At 44.4% G+C, this 16,149-nt stretch overlaps 1 protein-coding gene across 1 annotated transcript; it reads left to right on the forward strand.

Moving 5' to 3' along the window:
• The first annotated feature begins 2,588 nt into the window (after nt 1–2,588).
• On the forward strand, nt 2,589–4,074 carry LOC117141369 (protein yellow). Its single transcript, XM_033304775.1, has 2 exons — nt 2,589–3,483; nt 3,542–4,074. Exons 1-2 carry the CDS (start codon nt 2,631–2,633, stop codon nt 3,835–3,837), a joined length of 1,149 nt encoding a protein of 382 aa, XP_033160666.1. The 5' UTR covers nt 2,589–2,630; the 3' UTR covers nt 3,838–4,074.
• The last annotated feature ends 12,075 nt before the right edge of the window (nt 4,075–16,149 follow it).

Genomic DNA, 16,149 nt, shown 5'->3' on the forward strand with positions numbered 1-16,149 from the left:
CCTCGTAAAACCCACGCATCGCATAGCGGCGAATAAAAAATGCTTTGACACATTCATTCGGGCGAGCGGAGGAGGATTCGGTGTCCAGCTGCAGAGCCCTTTGTTTGGGACAGCACGTGCAGCGAATTATGGCCAGCACTGGGCTTACATTAAATCACAAAATGTTTAATCTCCTTACGGCAGCCCAGCAAATGACCATCGGCGGGTCAACATTTTGATAACCCTTTCATCGGGGGTCAGACTGGCTGCTCCTTCCGCATGGCGGGATGGGAAGGGTCTGTCTATAATGCCAAATTACATGCAGATTGAATTTTTGTGAATTTCAATTCAATAAACTGACATGGGTCCCCCCACCGCCACTTCCCCCGATCGTAATCCCCCGATTTATGGCACACACATGCCCAAAAGCAGGCGGATGTGATATGTGCTGTGATATGTGGGCGGAATTGTCAGTCGGTTCAACATCTCCGCCGAATCTGTGGATAAATATTTATGTGCTCCAACATAAATAAAAGCAAAGTATGCAAATGGAAATTTGACGATGCTAAGACTCTTTTACTCTGCAAAAACAGCTTACAGATACGATTATGGCATATAATCAGCAATCATTTCTTCATCTCTAGACTCTAAATGATTAAGATAAGAAAAATAGATCATCCACAATAAAATTGTGCATTTAAACTCAATAAATTCGTCAACATATTCCATGGATAGTGTATTTGTAAGAACAATCCGCACTCATTTGGAAATATTTTCTCCTTGATGTCGACAGATGCGTTTAAATGGCAAATGTAAACTCATTGATAGCATATTGGGTGCAAAAAGTGAATATTCCATATGCACACACAGTAGCAGCGCGGTGCCAAGAGCAATTTGTCGGATGAATTCAATGAATTCAATTATTGCAAAACAATTAAACGAAGATGGGCCACCGGATAAAGGCAATAATTTATGGCGATTGCAAAAGGTTAAGAGCCGATGTGGACAACTTTAAGCAGACGTAAACAAAACTTGGCCGACGAAAGAAAGCCAGCAAAGTGAAAGCAAAGCACATAAATTAGGCGAGCGGCCAAATGTATGGAAAGATTAACTTTAAGCGCAGCTGATGACTTTTTAATACCCTGTAATAAAACTGTAAGTCCCAGAAAACTTTCTCTGATAACCAATTTAAATCTAGATATATCATCAAATGAACCATGAATACTTTTTCAAAGAGCAGTCACATATTTTAAATGAAGAAATCAATCCACCCTGGAGTTCAGCATTTCCAAAGAAGTTTGTCCGAAGTTTTCATTTAATTTATGTGAAATTCCCGGTAAAGAAAATCGCTTTCCTCAGCAGAAAGTTAAAAAAGCATAAACCTCATTTGGCCCATTTACCAAAACAAATCAAACGTGACCACAGACAATTTTTTTTTACATTTTTCCGCTGCTGCGGGACAAAAAAAAGATCGACAAATTATTGGCTTATTTGCGTTTTCAATTGGATTTTTATTGGCACACATATAAAAAGGTGAACTTTGCTTTGTTGCGCAGCGCGTTTTAAAGAAGTCTCACATGATCCCCGACTTTGCAGATGACGCATACGCCCCGTTAACGGGCCATAAACAAGAACTGTCAATGTAATGTGTGGAAAACGGCCTGGGGAAAGTGGGGCCATGGTTTTCCCGAGCAGCGGGTGGAGTTTCCCAGCTAATGGGGGTCAGTCGGCAGTCGCCCGGCAGTCTCTTATCTACCCCCCAAAACTTTTTTGTGGCTGGGAGGTAAGTGTTTACATAAATTATGTCAGATGAGCAGCCCGGAAATGCTTGTCATCAATTTTTTGCGCTCCATCTGTGTGTGTATGTGCGCTTGTCTCGTATAAATCATTCTGGTGGGTGGGGGAAAAGCCAACCGGAATGCGGGTTTCGGCTGACAATTTAACATGCCAAACACGTTGGTTTTGGTTTGGGGCGATTCCGGGTTGTCTGCCCATATCGAGGGCCTTAACCTATTTAGGGGCAATTACGGTGATGGAAATGGCGAAATGGCCCAGGAATTCTGCAGGGAAATCCCGGGGATGCTGAGATTTTTCTCTCACTCCTTCAATCACTCTGTATTGGCCAACTTATGGCTGGCAAAATCACAGATTGAGGTCATTCTGTTGCCCGCAATTAATTAGCTAAAAATATCGCCGCCAATCTGGAGACACTTGTTGGGGTTCCGTTTTCAATTGACTGCAGTAATTGCAATGCCATTTTTATGGTCGATTGGATAGTTGCGGGAGAAACGTGTCCTTCGCCTTGGTCCTTTGGCTGCTTTGGAAAACTTCTCAGGCTTCTGTCCTCGAATGGCTGGCTTGTAGTTATGTAATGGAATTGAAACTATCCAATTAATGTATACACGTTCATATTTAACGATTAAATTTCAGCCATTACTACTATTAGTTTTTACCAGCGTTTGCTGGTAAACTCTTGCCAAGGTTATAAAGCTCGCAAAAAATCTGTCTAAAAGCTGAGAATTGGGTGCGAGGCACGTTGCCGGCTTGTGGTCAGATTCTGTGGGCTGTTGGGTTATATAAGCACGCCACTTGGCCAATTTGGGGAGCAGAACGCGCACGTCGTTGCCGCACCATTAACAATTGCTACCACGATGAGACTGCACTTGGCCGTGATCCTTGGATTTTGCCTGGTTGGCTGGGCCCGCTCGCAGGGCACCAAGTACGGATTGTGGACTCCGGATCGGGCGCACTCCGATTCGCAGCCCATCCAGTGGACGGGCGGGCAGTTCGAGTTCCCCTGCGCCAGCACCAAGTCGCTCTTCAAGAGCTCCGGAAAGTTTATACCCAAGAATGTGATTGCCACGCGGGCACAGCTCATTGGAGACACCATCTATCTGGCTCTGCCGCGCTACAGGAAGGGAGTTCCGGCCACGCTGGTGAAGACCAGTGTCAAGCCGGGCACCTGCTCCACCACCTTCAAGCCCTATCCCTGCTGGGACCTCCAGGAGGAGGGCAACTGCAAGGCCCTGCAATCGGTGGTGGATCTGGTGGTGGACCAGAACGAGGTGCTCTGGGTCTTGGACACGGGCATAGTGAACACTCTGGAGACTCCGGTGCGCAAGTGCCCGCCTAAAGTGGTGGCCATGTCGGTGAAGACAGGCAAGGTTTTGAAGACCGTCTCCCTGGAGGGTCTGACTTCCAGCAGTTCCCGACTCCAATATCTAGTGGTGGACTATGCTCCGGATGGCGGCTGCTTTGTCTATGTAAGTGATGCCGCCAATCGGGCCATCATCGTGTACAATCTCCAGGCGGATCGGGGATTCAGGGTGGTGCTGCCCAAGGCCGTTACCGCCGGCTGTCGGTCGAGGGATGTCCTCTACATAGCCCTCATCCGCCGGGACTGCGGCTCGACGGAACTGTACTTCACCTACCTGAGCACCAACAAACTGTTCTCCCTGAAGTCAGAGTATCTGAGGAGTGGAGTGGCCGATGGACGCATCTTGGGTGAGTTATATATTTCGAATTTCAAAGAAAACATTTATTAAGTTATCATAATTTTCAGATCTCGGCAAGAAGCCCAGTCGCATGGTCATCATCGGCACGGACAACGGCTCGGCGATCTTCTTCCGCAACGAGGGCGACGCAGAGGTGTACCGCTGGGACACGAACTCCACGTTCGCGGAGGCCAACTTCAAGCCGGTTTACCGCAGCCAGACCTGCCAGCTGGTGACCCATGCGGTGCCCGATTACAAGCGGAACACGATGCGAGTCCTGCAGAGCAATTTCCCGGATTACATGCAGAATCGCGTTGGATGCGGGGCCATCCAGCAGCTGGGTCTGATGCAGGGCTGTTGGTAACCATGTTAACACCCACTTTTGGCCACCACTAGCCAATCCACAAGCCAATCCGAACTGAAAGCTGAAAAACTGAATGTGCCATTGCAGTTAGATTGGCAATAACCGAGAATGGGTCGCTCTTTGGGCCCTCGAGTGCTCTTCGTATTTGGTATTGGTGTTTTGTACATAAACTAACGACTTTGGTCGCTATTGTTGTTATCTAAGCTAAGCAAATAAACGTTTCATATTCGTACAGAAGGAGAGGGTAAATAATTGGGGCTACTGTCGCTGATAAATCAAATAGTTCAATATGTAAATTGGAAGTCCACATATATGCATGGTTAGCAGTTCCTCTGTTTTAATAGCATTTTGCATTGACTTTATTGCAGTTTATTTTACCTCTTAAGAACTTAACTTTATTTGTTACTGTTTCTGGCAACTTTACGTTGCCATAAAACTTGGGAAAACAGCGACATTAATTAAGCTAATTGGACGCGGTGCTCGTGTTAAAGTAGTCAGTAAAGTGCTCAGATTATACTGCCATTCCCATATCTCTTCGCCCTTCACTGGCGGAAAATCGAGAGGATCGAACTTCGCAACCTGGAGACGTTGGGTGTGGAAAAGGCCAGGCAAGTGTTAATTGGAAGTTGGCTGATAAATTGCACGGCATCCCTTGCAGTGGCTTCCGATTCCGTATATTTCCTCGACTCAGTCGGAAAAACAGCCGCAAGGCGCCGCGGAAAATTGCGCTCGATATAAAATCAATTAATCAGCAACTGTTGTCTGTGCGCTGCGAGTGTGACCTTTGCCCCGGGGGCTGCGCTATGGCTTCGTGGCGTGTTGACTACGCCCACTCGCAGTCTGGAGCGGATCACGCTGCAGCCCATGGAGCACCAATAAATGTGCCAATGCCACCCAGCTGTGCTCCAAAAATACCAAACGGAATGAAAGTCACCGGAATCAGCTCCAACCGCTGGGAGTGGGAGCAGCTGCCACCGAAAAGGCCATGATAACCTTTTTCCTTTCGCTTGATTTACAAATGCTAAACGTGGGTGTTTTGGCCACCAAAGTGTTCACTTCACAACCAAAACAAAGAGTGGGATTAGCTCGAATAAGCCTGCAGCTTTGATACTGAATCAGAACTAAAAAAAAACAAACAGACTAAACAAATTAATTTAAAATGGCATAACAATCTCGCTTGGTAACCAAACCCAAAGTTAAAAAACGGGAACAATAATTTGGCCTAATTGGCTCTGAATTAGCAGAGTATTTTATTTTAGAGTTGCAACTCCCAGGAGGTCCGGATGTGGAAATGACAGATAAAACTCCAAATTGAGTAGCTGCAAAAGTCATTAACTTTTAAAGTTCAACGAATGTAATCCCTTCCCAAGGGGCATCACAAATTATGCCCTTTGATGTGACAAAATACGCCATAAATATATTTGTACATTTGTTGAGGCACCGGAAAGATAACCGGAGCCCGCAGACAGTCAGTTTTAATGCCTTCTGTGTCAAAAACAAAAACCGAATGCTGCGAAGGCGGCAAAAAGACAGTCGAAAGGCAGTCAAAGGAACGTCAGGAACGAAAGCATAAGTCCCGACGGGAGTGACAAACGATTTTCCGCTGCACAGGTTACCCCATCCTCATCCGCCTTCCAGTCGAGGAGATGCACAAAAAACCCGGGGTGTAATTAAATTATGCCCCGAAAAGCCGTATGAATATTTTAATTCTTCCTGCACATTTTCAAAGGTGCGCAGCCAAGTGGAAAGTCCTGAAGTTTGGGAACTTTTAAAGGCCCCTTAAATTTGCACACAACAATTATTTCGGTAGCACAAGTTAAGCTGGCCAAATAACATTTTCATTGGGCTTTCCGGGCATTTCAGAGATGTCTAAAGCCACTTTAAAGCCTCCGCCGCCAGGATAAATCAACTAAATCAACTTCAATCCGCAGGAGATTGACAGACGAGAGAGTTCCTCCGCTTCGGCACCCAAACTGACTGAGGGACTAGGGACAAGGGACTGTCAAAATGCCACCACCGAATCCCCGAACACAAAAGGACCTCCTCGGAGCCAAAGGAGCGGTGGGACACTACTGTGTGGCGCCCACTTGAAGTGGGTTTGACAGGGAATGGCAGGCAGCTTCCCCCAAATGCTTTGATTTCTTTTGTGCTCCGCCGCCTGAATGGGACAAAACATCCGAGGCACCACTTCTCCGGTTAATCGAAAAGCGAGAAAATCGACAGAGAACCGAGCTCTAGTGGAAAATTGCAAATGAAAGCGTGAACACGAAGCGCAAATAAATCTGTTAACAAAATATCAACAACTTTCGCCGGCAGCTGTGCCATCGCCAAACCTTTAAAGTCCTTCGAGCAGATAGTTCGTGTTGCCCAAGGTGATGTTGTATCTTCTTTAACACTACACTGAAACAAATACATTGTAAATTGTACACTACAATGCTGTAGATACAGGAATGTAAGAACACTTTTAACTGACATTTTTAGCATGTTTTTTAGTGGAGGTGAAGGAACGTATGGCTAGTAAAATGTGTAAATGATTTCTCCCAGTGTATGTTCCCTCACATTGTCTGTCGTTCATGCATTTCCATATGGACCAAGAGGATTATCGCTATGGAGTCCAAAAAGCTGCCCGCAACGAAATCCTGTTCTGCGGTTGGGCTGTCATGGCAGCGGAAGCTTTTCGAGCTTCGTCCCTGTCAAGTCAGCACATCCTGTTCTCCCATTTTCCCCGAATTTCCCCGAGCCGCGCTCCACTAACACGTCAACGCATCTCCATCTCCATCTCTGTCTCCGCATCCATCTCCATCACCATCTCCATGTGAATCTTGATGGAGAGACAGCGGACTGGACGGGCGGCGTCTGAGTGCTATCGGATATAGTTGGGCCACTCAACGCTGCTCCCGGGGCGAGCGTTAATGCAAAGTAGCTAACTGGTTTAGAGACACGCCCCCGGCGTGTGTGGCGGGGGGCGGGGAGTGGGGAGTGGGTAATGGGAAATGGCCAAAGCGTGGGCCAAAAATGGGTGCCAAACGACTTCCGAGCAGGCTTATTTTCAATGGGTCACGTGCTGGCAGGAAAATCAACAACAATGGGAGAATCATGCACAGGCGGAAAAACGGCAATTTTCATATGAGGTTTTTTAAGCATACTTATACAGTTTGTTATTAATTTAAGCCTGTTTAAATAATTGAATCGTAGATGTTTGAGTATGAAAAGTTATGATTCATACTAATAGCATTAATAAATATAAAATATAACTTGCAGTATCTCTTACGTTTTCCCATGTCTTTTTTAAATAAATATTTTTCAATATTAACATTTTGGTATTATATTTAAGATTATTCAACTATTCATTATTATTTTCTGTATACATTTATAATTTTTTGCCGACGGAAAATCGAACTTCTTTTGTGGTTTGACGGCAAATCGATGCAATGGAAAATAATTGAACATCTCGAACGCTTATTGAATGTCATTTGGAAATTCATGGGCGTGCGGATATGTGGGCACCAGGAGAAGGTTAAGGACGGAGGAGCGGGATCTGGGCAAGAACTCGCATATCTAATGGATCCCCGCCCCGTGCAGGCATTCCACATTGTCATCGTTTCGCATTCCTCCGGCCATGCAAGATGGGAAAAAGGAAAATTATTGATTTGGTTTTAACGGCACTTAGGCCCTAATAATTGAGATCCTCGCCTTTGGCCCACTTTTTTGCCCGGGAAAAGAGACGTGTGAGTCCTGGGCTGAAAACGTCGGAGTCCTGTGCGAAATGTGACATAAATTGAAGGATGATTTGGAAAAGGGAAATCTGTGTTTTCTTTTTTGCGAGGAAGTTAATGCTGCCCTCGGGGGCTTGTCAATCAGAAATCTTTTCAAACTGGAGCCCAACGAGGCAGGAATATATTAACGAAGGCGCGAATTAAATTTTAAATTTAAACTCTCGCTCAATACACTTCCTAATAACTTCCTTTAAGATATTTAAGTTTAAACAAATCAATATTACATAAATTGCTAAAAGCGAAATAGTAAGTAAGTTCTTAGGCAGAATCTGTTTTCTTCTCATAAATCTTGTTTTTACAACCAATTCTATTTGGATAAAACCAACAGAAATTCTGAAAAACCATGTCATAAACTGCTGACGTTAATCAACATATGCTTCAAGAAAGATACAGTGAGTAAGATGGAGGAAGTAAATTGAAATGCAAACATAAATTTCGCCAAATAGATCCGCACATAAATCTAACATGAAGCAGTTGGGAAATGCGCCAGATAGAATAAAAAGTAAATAAATACCAGCCCAAATAAGATAAACGAACGTTTTACGAGCACTCGAAGGGGATTTTAAACACATTCGCAGCAGGTTCTATTAAAATGCCGTTGTAGTTGGGAAAAGTGGGAAAATTCGAGGGGTTGGGGAGGTGGTCGTCGCAGTTTATCATTTCATTTGATGATTTATTACCCATACGCCGAGGGGTCCGAAAAAAGGGTTAACTGCCATATGAACTGGCTGAAGCTCCATAAATTTGACCAGCAAAAAGTTTTGGCTAAATATATTTTTGGCGCGACGAAAGTCGATTGAAAACCTTTTCATTCATAAAAACAAATCGAATGGGATCCACTGCAAAAGCAGCAAAAGCAAACGGAAAAACCAAACTTCTGCAAAGGAAAGAAGGAAACCTCTCTCTCCCTCTGTTTTTAAGGAAAATCGTTTTTCCGGTTCTCTGTTTTGCACAGACTCTGCAACTTCAACAAGTCGTCCAGCTGTTGCCGTCTGTGGACGCCAAGTGGAAGCTGTTTTCCGCCCAGCTGCACCAGTTGCTTCTGGTGGAACTCGTTGTTCCCTGGGTTTCCCTGGCTTTTCCGAACAGCTGATTCACCGCTGTCGCTGCCGGCGTCGACGCCAGAAAGCTGGCAACACTTTCGACAGGCGCGCAGGAAAAGCCGACCGTCGATTTCCCGAGAGCTCGGAGAAAATATGCGAGCAGCTGCCGCTCGAGTTTTTCGCAGTTTTTCAGTTGGTTTTCCATTGCGGTGCCGTACGCACGTGTCTCGGAGTTTTCCCGGCTGAAAATATAATTCGAAAACGTCGGAAATGTGCCCATAAGATGAAAAATCGCAATAATTGTTATTTTCGGTTTGGCGCGTTGCAGTGAATTTTTCGTAATATAAGTTTTGCGATTTGTGTAAGTTGGCCGCACGAATTTTCATCGGCTGGTCAGTGAACTTTAGGTCATTTTATTCGCATTTGGTATCTGACATCTGTTCATTTCGACCAACTTATATTTCATTTATGGCCGAAAAAAGGTTTATCTGATTAGCATAATGGCCAAAAACATCAATGGGGACACTGTGCCTAATGTCCTGAAAATTTTATTCTGTGTAATTTTCTGGGTGTGTACCATTTGATTGATGTAGGTAGCCCAGTTATAAGTTACGAAGAACACAGAAAACTCTGGCCGAAGGATTAAGAAAGGATGCTTAATAGAAATCTAAATTCGTTTTAAATGAGTAACGTGAACCTGCAGCTAAAAAGATATTTGAGTCGTTTAGTAAACTTTTTAATTAAAGGAATTTTTGCTTGAGAAGAACCCAAGTGTATTCAAAATATGGTAAATATGAAAAAGAACTTGGTGCTATGAATTGTAGAAAGTTTCGTTTTTAATTTAATTCTGTTCTGTAAACTACAACTTTTTGACTTCAAATTTCATGTCGGATTCTATATATTTTCCGCACAATAAAAACTATTTGCAAAATTATACGAACCCCGTCCAATCGTGGAAAACTTTAGGAATTAATTGAAGGCATGTGGACTTTGCAACACGCAACCAAAGTGACTTACAACTTTCCCAGACTTTTCCACCTATCTGCACTTTCGGGGAACTTTTCTGCTCTATTTCGGCAAGAATTATATTAAAGGCTTTTTATGATCAATGCGTCCGCAAAAGTGCAATCCAAGGGCCAGACTCAACTGGCAACTGGGGAGTACTTTGGAAAGCCGATGGAAAACCTGAGAAGGCTCATGCCGAAGGAACATAAAATAAATGTGATGCTCGCATCTTGTCAATGAACAAATAAACAAATAAAACGGCATTGGGAATGGGAATGGGACAACAAACATTGTTTGTACAAATGCGGGAAAGTCGTAAAAAGTGTTGTGAGCATGAAATTTGAATTTCGAAGAAAAATATGGGGGAAAACAAGCGACCGTGGAGGGAAACAAACATAAAGTAAACCTCAAACAAATGTATACAAAAATTGTTGGCATTTCGTGCTAGATTCCTTTTGGGCTTCTTTCAACTTTGCGCAATGCCTGCTGCTTTTTTATGGCCACAATAAATAAAAGTCAACTAGAGTAGAAGGGCCACTGGCAAACAATGGACAAAAGGTTGGCTTGCGAAAATATTTGCACAGTCGCAAAGTAGCAAGCAAAAAACCACCGAGTGACCAAACGGTCCAGATAGCGCAAAGTTTTCTAATTTCCCCCAAGGAAATGGCGGCGCAAGCCTTTCGAAAACATCCAGTCATGTCAATAGGACACACAATGCATAAAACTTTCAATTTATGGACATCCAGAGGGTTAACAGCTCGCAGCAATTAGTCGCATGTGCGACAGCGCAATTCTCGCAGCTGCCGAGAGGTCATAATGCCCACTAATTTATGCACTTGCCCGCTGGCTTTAATTGCCAGTCGAATTGTTGACACATTTAGCCGAAGCAGATGGCCGTAAATTGCGGCACCAAATAGTTAGCATACCCATCGTGGAGCGCCAGTGTCAAGAGTCGCCGCCATGCACTTCAATCCCGATCTCGATGCCAATCCCAATCCCAATCTCTTTCCAAATCCAAATCCCATCGAGTCCATTGTGCGGGGACCTGAACTTTTCGGTCTCGGTTAAGTTGGGCAGCTAATTAATTCGGATGCCAGCTGCCACTGCCAGAGTTCGGGATTCGGTGTCTCAGCCCAGATGAGACAGTAATTGTCCATTGTGGTTCGGTTTTGGCCAGGCCAGGACGACGTCTCAAGACGCAGCACGTGCCACTGGCCCAAACCCAAACCAAGTCAATTGCGAGCGGCTTTCGGCTAAGGCAAACTTTGGTTGCATAGTCGGCGGGCTCTTGGTTTTGAGTATCATTTAAATTAATTGCCGGAGTTAAGCTCACAGAAGAATGCAGAAACATTTAATTCGTCGGGCCTTCAATTAATAAGTTCTGGATTACATCGTTTCTTAAGGTTCTTGGACTCCAGTATTCGCATGTTGCTTAAGGAACACTATACTGTACTAAAAGTAAGTGGAAATTAATTTTAATCCTAAAATTAAGGCAACACGTTGCCTTCCACTTGTTATTAATTGTCCTCCAGGTCGCAAGTGTCATTTAGCTTTACTGCATTACGCATACGCCACATGGGCCGCGGACTTTTAAATCCCAGGCATCAGAGCGCAAGATCATAATATCCATTATCGTTGGATAATAATTCCCATTGTTTAAGCCAAATAAGCGACGTCAAGGTCGGAAAGTTGAGCAGTTGAGCCACATGTGTGTCTGGCACAAATTGTCAGCTCTTTTTATGAAGGAAGTCAGGACATTTTACAGCCTGTTACAAAGTTTAAGCCCGACAAAAGTTTGGTCCGCCCATTAAGTTCGTTTGTGAGCGAAAATAACTGAATTCAAATGAAAGCGGGTCCAAAGATTTATGCTCATTTCTTTGGGGCATTGGGGCATTTCTGCCGAAGTCCGATAAAAATAAGACGACCGAGTGCCAGGCGAACCATTCATCAGCTATCTAGGCACGTGATGCCAAAGCAAAAGGAAAATGTTGGAAGCCCCTTAAATGGATCAATAATTCACATGGCAAGTGCCGAGCCTAGAGAATCGTGACTGGGCGGGGGGTGTACTTGAACATATATGTACATATGCGAGGATTCGAAAGCCTGGCTGCGTAATATTTTCATGCAACGCTAAATGCAAGGTCAAAACCAGAGGCCCCATCATAATCGCAATCGCAAAAGTTTTCGCATATGCCATGCATGAGCTGTTCGTAACCATATCTCGTATTTATATCACTTCCTTCCCCTTCGCTTTTGCCTTTTAGCTCAGTAGGAAAATAGCATTGCATAAATCTGGGCAAATATTACGCATACGCAGCATGGGCGTGCGGAAACCATATCAGGCGCCATATCATCTTGCCATCTGTCAGCGCAGCGCGCAGCAAATCTCAGCCATAAATGATGACTGCATTTAAATGTTATTTATGCCGATGCGTTCTACCAAAAAGTCAGTGTGAATTATTCGGTCCTCGGGGAGCTTGTTTAATTAAATTAAATGCATCTGGCAAGGAAAGGATGTCGCATCGCATGAGCATCAGACAAGGGGAAACTACGAGCGCCAGTAGATAAAGTGCCGAGAAGAACCATTAGTGGATAAGTCCTTACTTTCGACTTTCATTTAGGTGCTCAGCAGCTTACCAAAACACAGATTTCACTGTGATTTACAGCTTTTGTACAAAGGCCATGACTGACTCTGTATTTAAAGTGTAAACTTCGACGTATATAGATGGCATTTATAAAGAGAAATTCAAAGTTTGGTCCACTTCAATATCATTTCATCACTGTGCAACTTATCTGCAGTTCCAAGGATGTGTGGCTGGGAAATTGGCAGATAAACTTTAGCATCTGAATGCAAGCAAATGATTGGAAGAGTAGAAACTTAAAGTCGCCGACAAGATAGATCGAATGCAATTATTCTGATTATTCGACTGGCACACAAACAACTATTTTTGGACGGCTCTTTAAGCTCAAGCGCTTTGTTTTGGGGGCAAGGGACTTGGACTTGGACGTGGACGTGGAGGTGGATTGGTGCTTGGACTTGGACCGACACGCTCGTGAAAATAAACAAAGTCAATGGCAGCGGCAAATAGACAAAAGACGCGACAGACAGCGGTCCTTAAAAGATTATAAAAGGAGCGTGGATCGCCGTGGGTGGGTGGTTGTGGATGTGAATGTCTGATGGCCAGACAAACTGTTGCTCATGCCCCATGAAACATGGCACGGAGCATAAGTGGAAGTCGTATCGTAGATGGCTTTCATTATTTCTCTTTTTGTGCATTCTCGCTTTTTTGTGCCTGGCTGAAGGCTGTCGATACAGAATCAGAAACAGTTATCAAGCAGCCGCAGCGGAAAAGTTACGATTCAGCAATATTCCTTTATGTCCAGTTTTGTGGGCAGGTCTTAAAGAGCTCTTTCCCTGAGTTATGAGTTTCTTGTCCTGTCACATAAACACGCTCAGCACCGAAAGATGAGAGAGATCTATGCTCCTGGCACAATACAAATGGGATTTTCAGCCAGGTCTCTAATTTACATACTCGTATGCTTATCAGGGCCCGCCAACCACATATCATTCCCACTGTCCAATTTCTCAGCTCGAGACTTTTGTGCAACAAAAGAAATGGAAATTGCACCGAGACAAGGCATCAACAAGCTCCCGGCAGTCAGACAGATGGCAAGTCGAAACTTCTGGGAAAAATACCTCGTTGTGGGGCGGAAGGACGAAGGGTTGCCGGCGAGGAAAGACTTTTGCGGCATAAACAGGAAGCACTAAGGACGCATTACCTGCTGTTGACATTTCGCAGGCATCCAGGCATGGAACGTGAGGTCTTCGGTTCACAGAAGATCTAAGGTCCTCCCTTTTGCCCACTGAGCACTTGTTCCCTGCTATTTTTACAGCATGCTGGTTCCCCAAAGACTTTAAATATCTCTGCCTTAATTAAGGATGCACAAGGAGAAATACACCGATTCGATGTAGCTACTTCCATTTTTAAAAGTCTTTTCATGTTCAAATAATACTACTATGTCTCTTTGTTGAGCCAAAATGAGCGTTTAAATCCTAATTGATTTTCCAGCATTTCTTTCCGTGCAGCATAAAGTTTTTCAGAGCTTTGTAAGTGGCTGAAAAGAGATTTCATCTATAGCTGCAGCAGGCAATCTCGTCACTGTGCCACATCTGTTGCAGGCCACTTGTGTGCCTTCTAACGAGGAGTGACTTGCACTTCAGTTGGCCATTTACGGCAGCACCTTCTGCCGCAATCCGATGGCCGAAACCCGCATGACATTGTCAGTGATCAGAGTCCTTGGCCATCTACTTTTCCCATCCTGCAGCAACACGCCTAATTCATTCATTTATTCATCGTATGCCCGCACCTTGCTTTGGCATCGTAATCGATCGCTCCAAACGGTTCAATTGCGCTGATGGCAGTAGACCAACTTCTCTTGGCCAACAATTCTTCTGGGCCAACAAATCATTCCGTGAGTCATGCTGCAAAAAGCTACAGCTTGTGCACGGAGCAAAACAAAGTGTTTGCTTTGTGCAAGCCACGGATAAAAATTATTATATTGTATGTACTAGCGGATTTCTTATGACAGCAAGCAATTAAGCTTAATAGATATATATGTAATTGAGTCCTTAAAACCCTGACTAAAGGTATAAAAGCAATGAAACTAGCTAGGCATGGATATTGAGCACTCATAACTACTTAAGTTAAGACTTTAGTTCTAGTTTGTTGCTCTATCTGTAACTTTGTTGCTTTTGTTGGAGGCCTGGTAATTTATTAAATCCCAATCCCTCTTCCAAAGTTTGATGCTCGCACGTGAGAAACAAGCACTGGAATGGAGAATAATGGCCGGATTGGCTACCTACAACCTGTGCAGCCCGAAAATGCATGTCAATGGCCCAAGTTGTGGGCGGTGGGCGTGGCATGAGCTGACAGTCACTGGCATTCACTTAGGACCAAGTACTTTCCTCGGGCTCTCAGCTACTGCCAAGAGTAGTTCCTGTTCAGGTTGCTTAAGTTAGGGTGGCTCTAAAAGTAACATGTCCGAAAAACACTTTGCCATTCGACTTCTCCGGCAGCTACTCACTCAGTCTGAGATTTCCACGCGCCACCCGGAAAAGTCCCGCGTGGAAAACTAGGGGGTGTTGAGAGATGTGGTGTTGCTGTGTGTGCACGTCTCGAGGACCCTCAAGTGCGTTACGGGCCACTTGGCCTTGTCTTACAGCAAATCTCTCACCATGCAGCAGTCTCCATTTTTATTCAGTATTCACATTCATTCAAATTCAAGAATACTACTCGGCTTAGTGTAATTTTCTCGAGTTGCCTAAAGCTGCTTGACCCAATTTTTTTTGAGCTCCCTCAAAGATTTTAGTTTCGAGTCTTTAAGTTCTCTTTTTGTGCAACTTTAACTTAATTAAAACACTTGCTTTGATTCTGGCTTAGCTTAGTTGGTAGTTGGTGTAGGCAAAGCCCCCGAAACAATTCAAGTGTCCGACCGGAAAAGTGGAAATGGACAAAGTGGGAGAGCAAATAGAACGGCAGTGGAAAAATTCCGAGCCACTGGGCATTCAGTTCAGTTTGGCACAGTTGTAGCTGTTTCGAGTCCTTTTCGGGCAGCTCAGCTCGATTGTCACTTCAAGGTAACCGAGCGTTTTGTAGCCGTCTTTTGTTCGCCTCGCCTTTGTCGTCTCACCTGAATTTGTTACCTTTGGTCAAAAGGACAAGAGCTGTGTAAATTTCGGGACTCGCTTTAGAATTCCCCTCCTCAATATGCATTTTCAAAAGCAGATGATAAGATGGTCAGCGGTGCAGGACTAGTGCTGGTCTAGGTTATGGGCTATAGTGTTTTTCTTGCCAAGGTTCAGAGGACTTGAATAAACATTCCATAAAGTCGCAGATTATGAACTGTTTGAGTACCTTAAAGTTTTCGCATTTGAATGGAGCTTTTCTATATGACTTTAATCGTGACTTTAATCGTGGACCAATCAGGCCTCGGTAAATGTAAATCCTCGTAAGTTGGGTTGCACGTGAGGAGGGAGACCCATTGAAATTACAAAAGCCTGCGCCATAAAATGCGAAAAACCTCAAGAGCGGACCAACACCGCAGCAGCCCTGGGGAGAAAACTTAATTGCAGCATGTTGAGCCTGGGTAACAGTGCGTATGAGCAATATAACGCCAACAAGTCGAAGGTGAATGCAGGGGGGGGAGGTGTGTGTGCACGGAAAGAAGAAGGGGCGCAGACTTTCCCCAACACAAGCCCCCGTTTAATTCCAATGCCCTCGTCGCTTTATGTGTGTGCGTGTCTGCCTGGGAAAAACTAACAAAAATGCAATTTATGCTGCGTCCTCTGGCCGTGACGCGCTCCGCAAGTCGATGGGAATATAAAAACTGGCCATAAAACACGACAAACATGCTGCCATCACACGCATCATGTGAGCATGCCATTTAAAATGTGTTTTAAATAGGCAAAAACGGCGGAAGCTGTTGGG

The sequence above is a fragment of the Drosophila mauritiana genome, chromosome 3L (genome assembly GCF_004382145.1).
Source record: "Drosophila mauritiana strain mau12 chromosome 3L, ASM438214v1, whole genome shotgun sequence".
Lineage (NCBI taxonomy): Eukaryota > Metazoa > Arthropoda > Insecta > Diptera > Drosophilidae > Drosophila > Drosophila mauritiana.

Coding starts and splice junctions, on each gene's coding strand:
- LOC117141369 (XM_033304775.1), top strand. CDS start 2,631: ATGAGACTGCACTTGGCCGTGATCCTTGGATTTTGCCTGGTTGGCTGG. Junction 3,484..3,541: donor GGCCGATGGACGCATCTTGG/GTGAGTTATATA, acceptor CATAATTTTCAG/ATCTCGGCAAGAAGCCCAGT.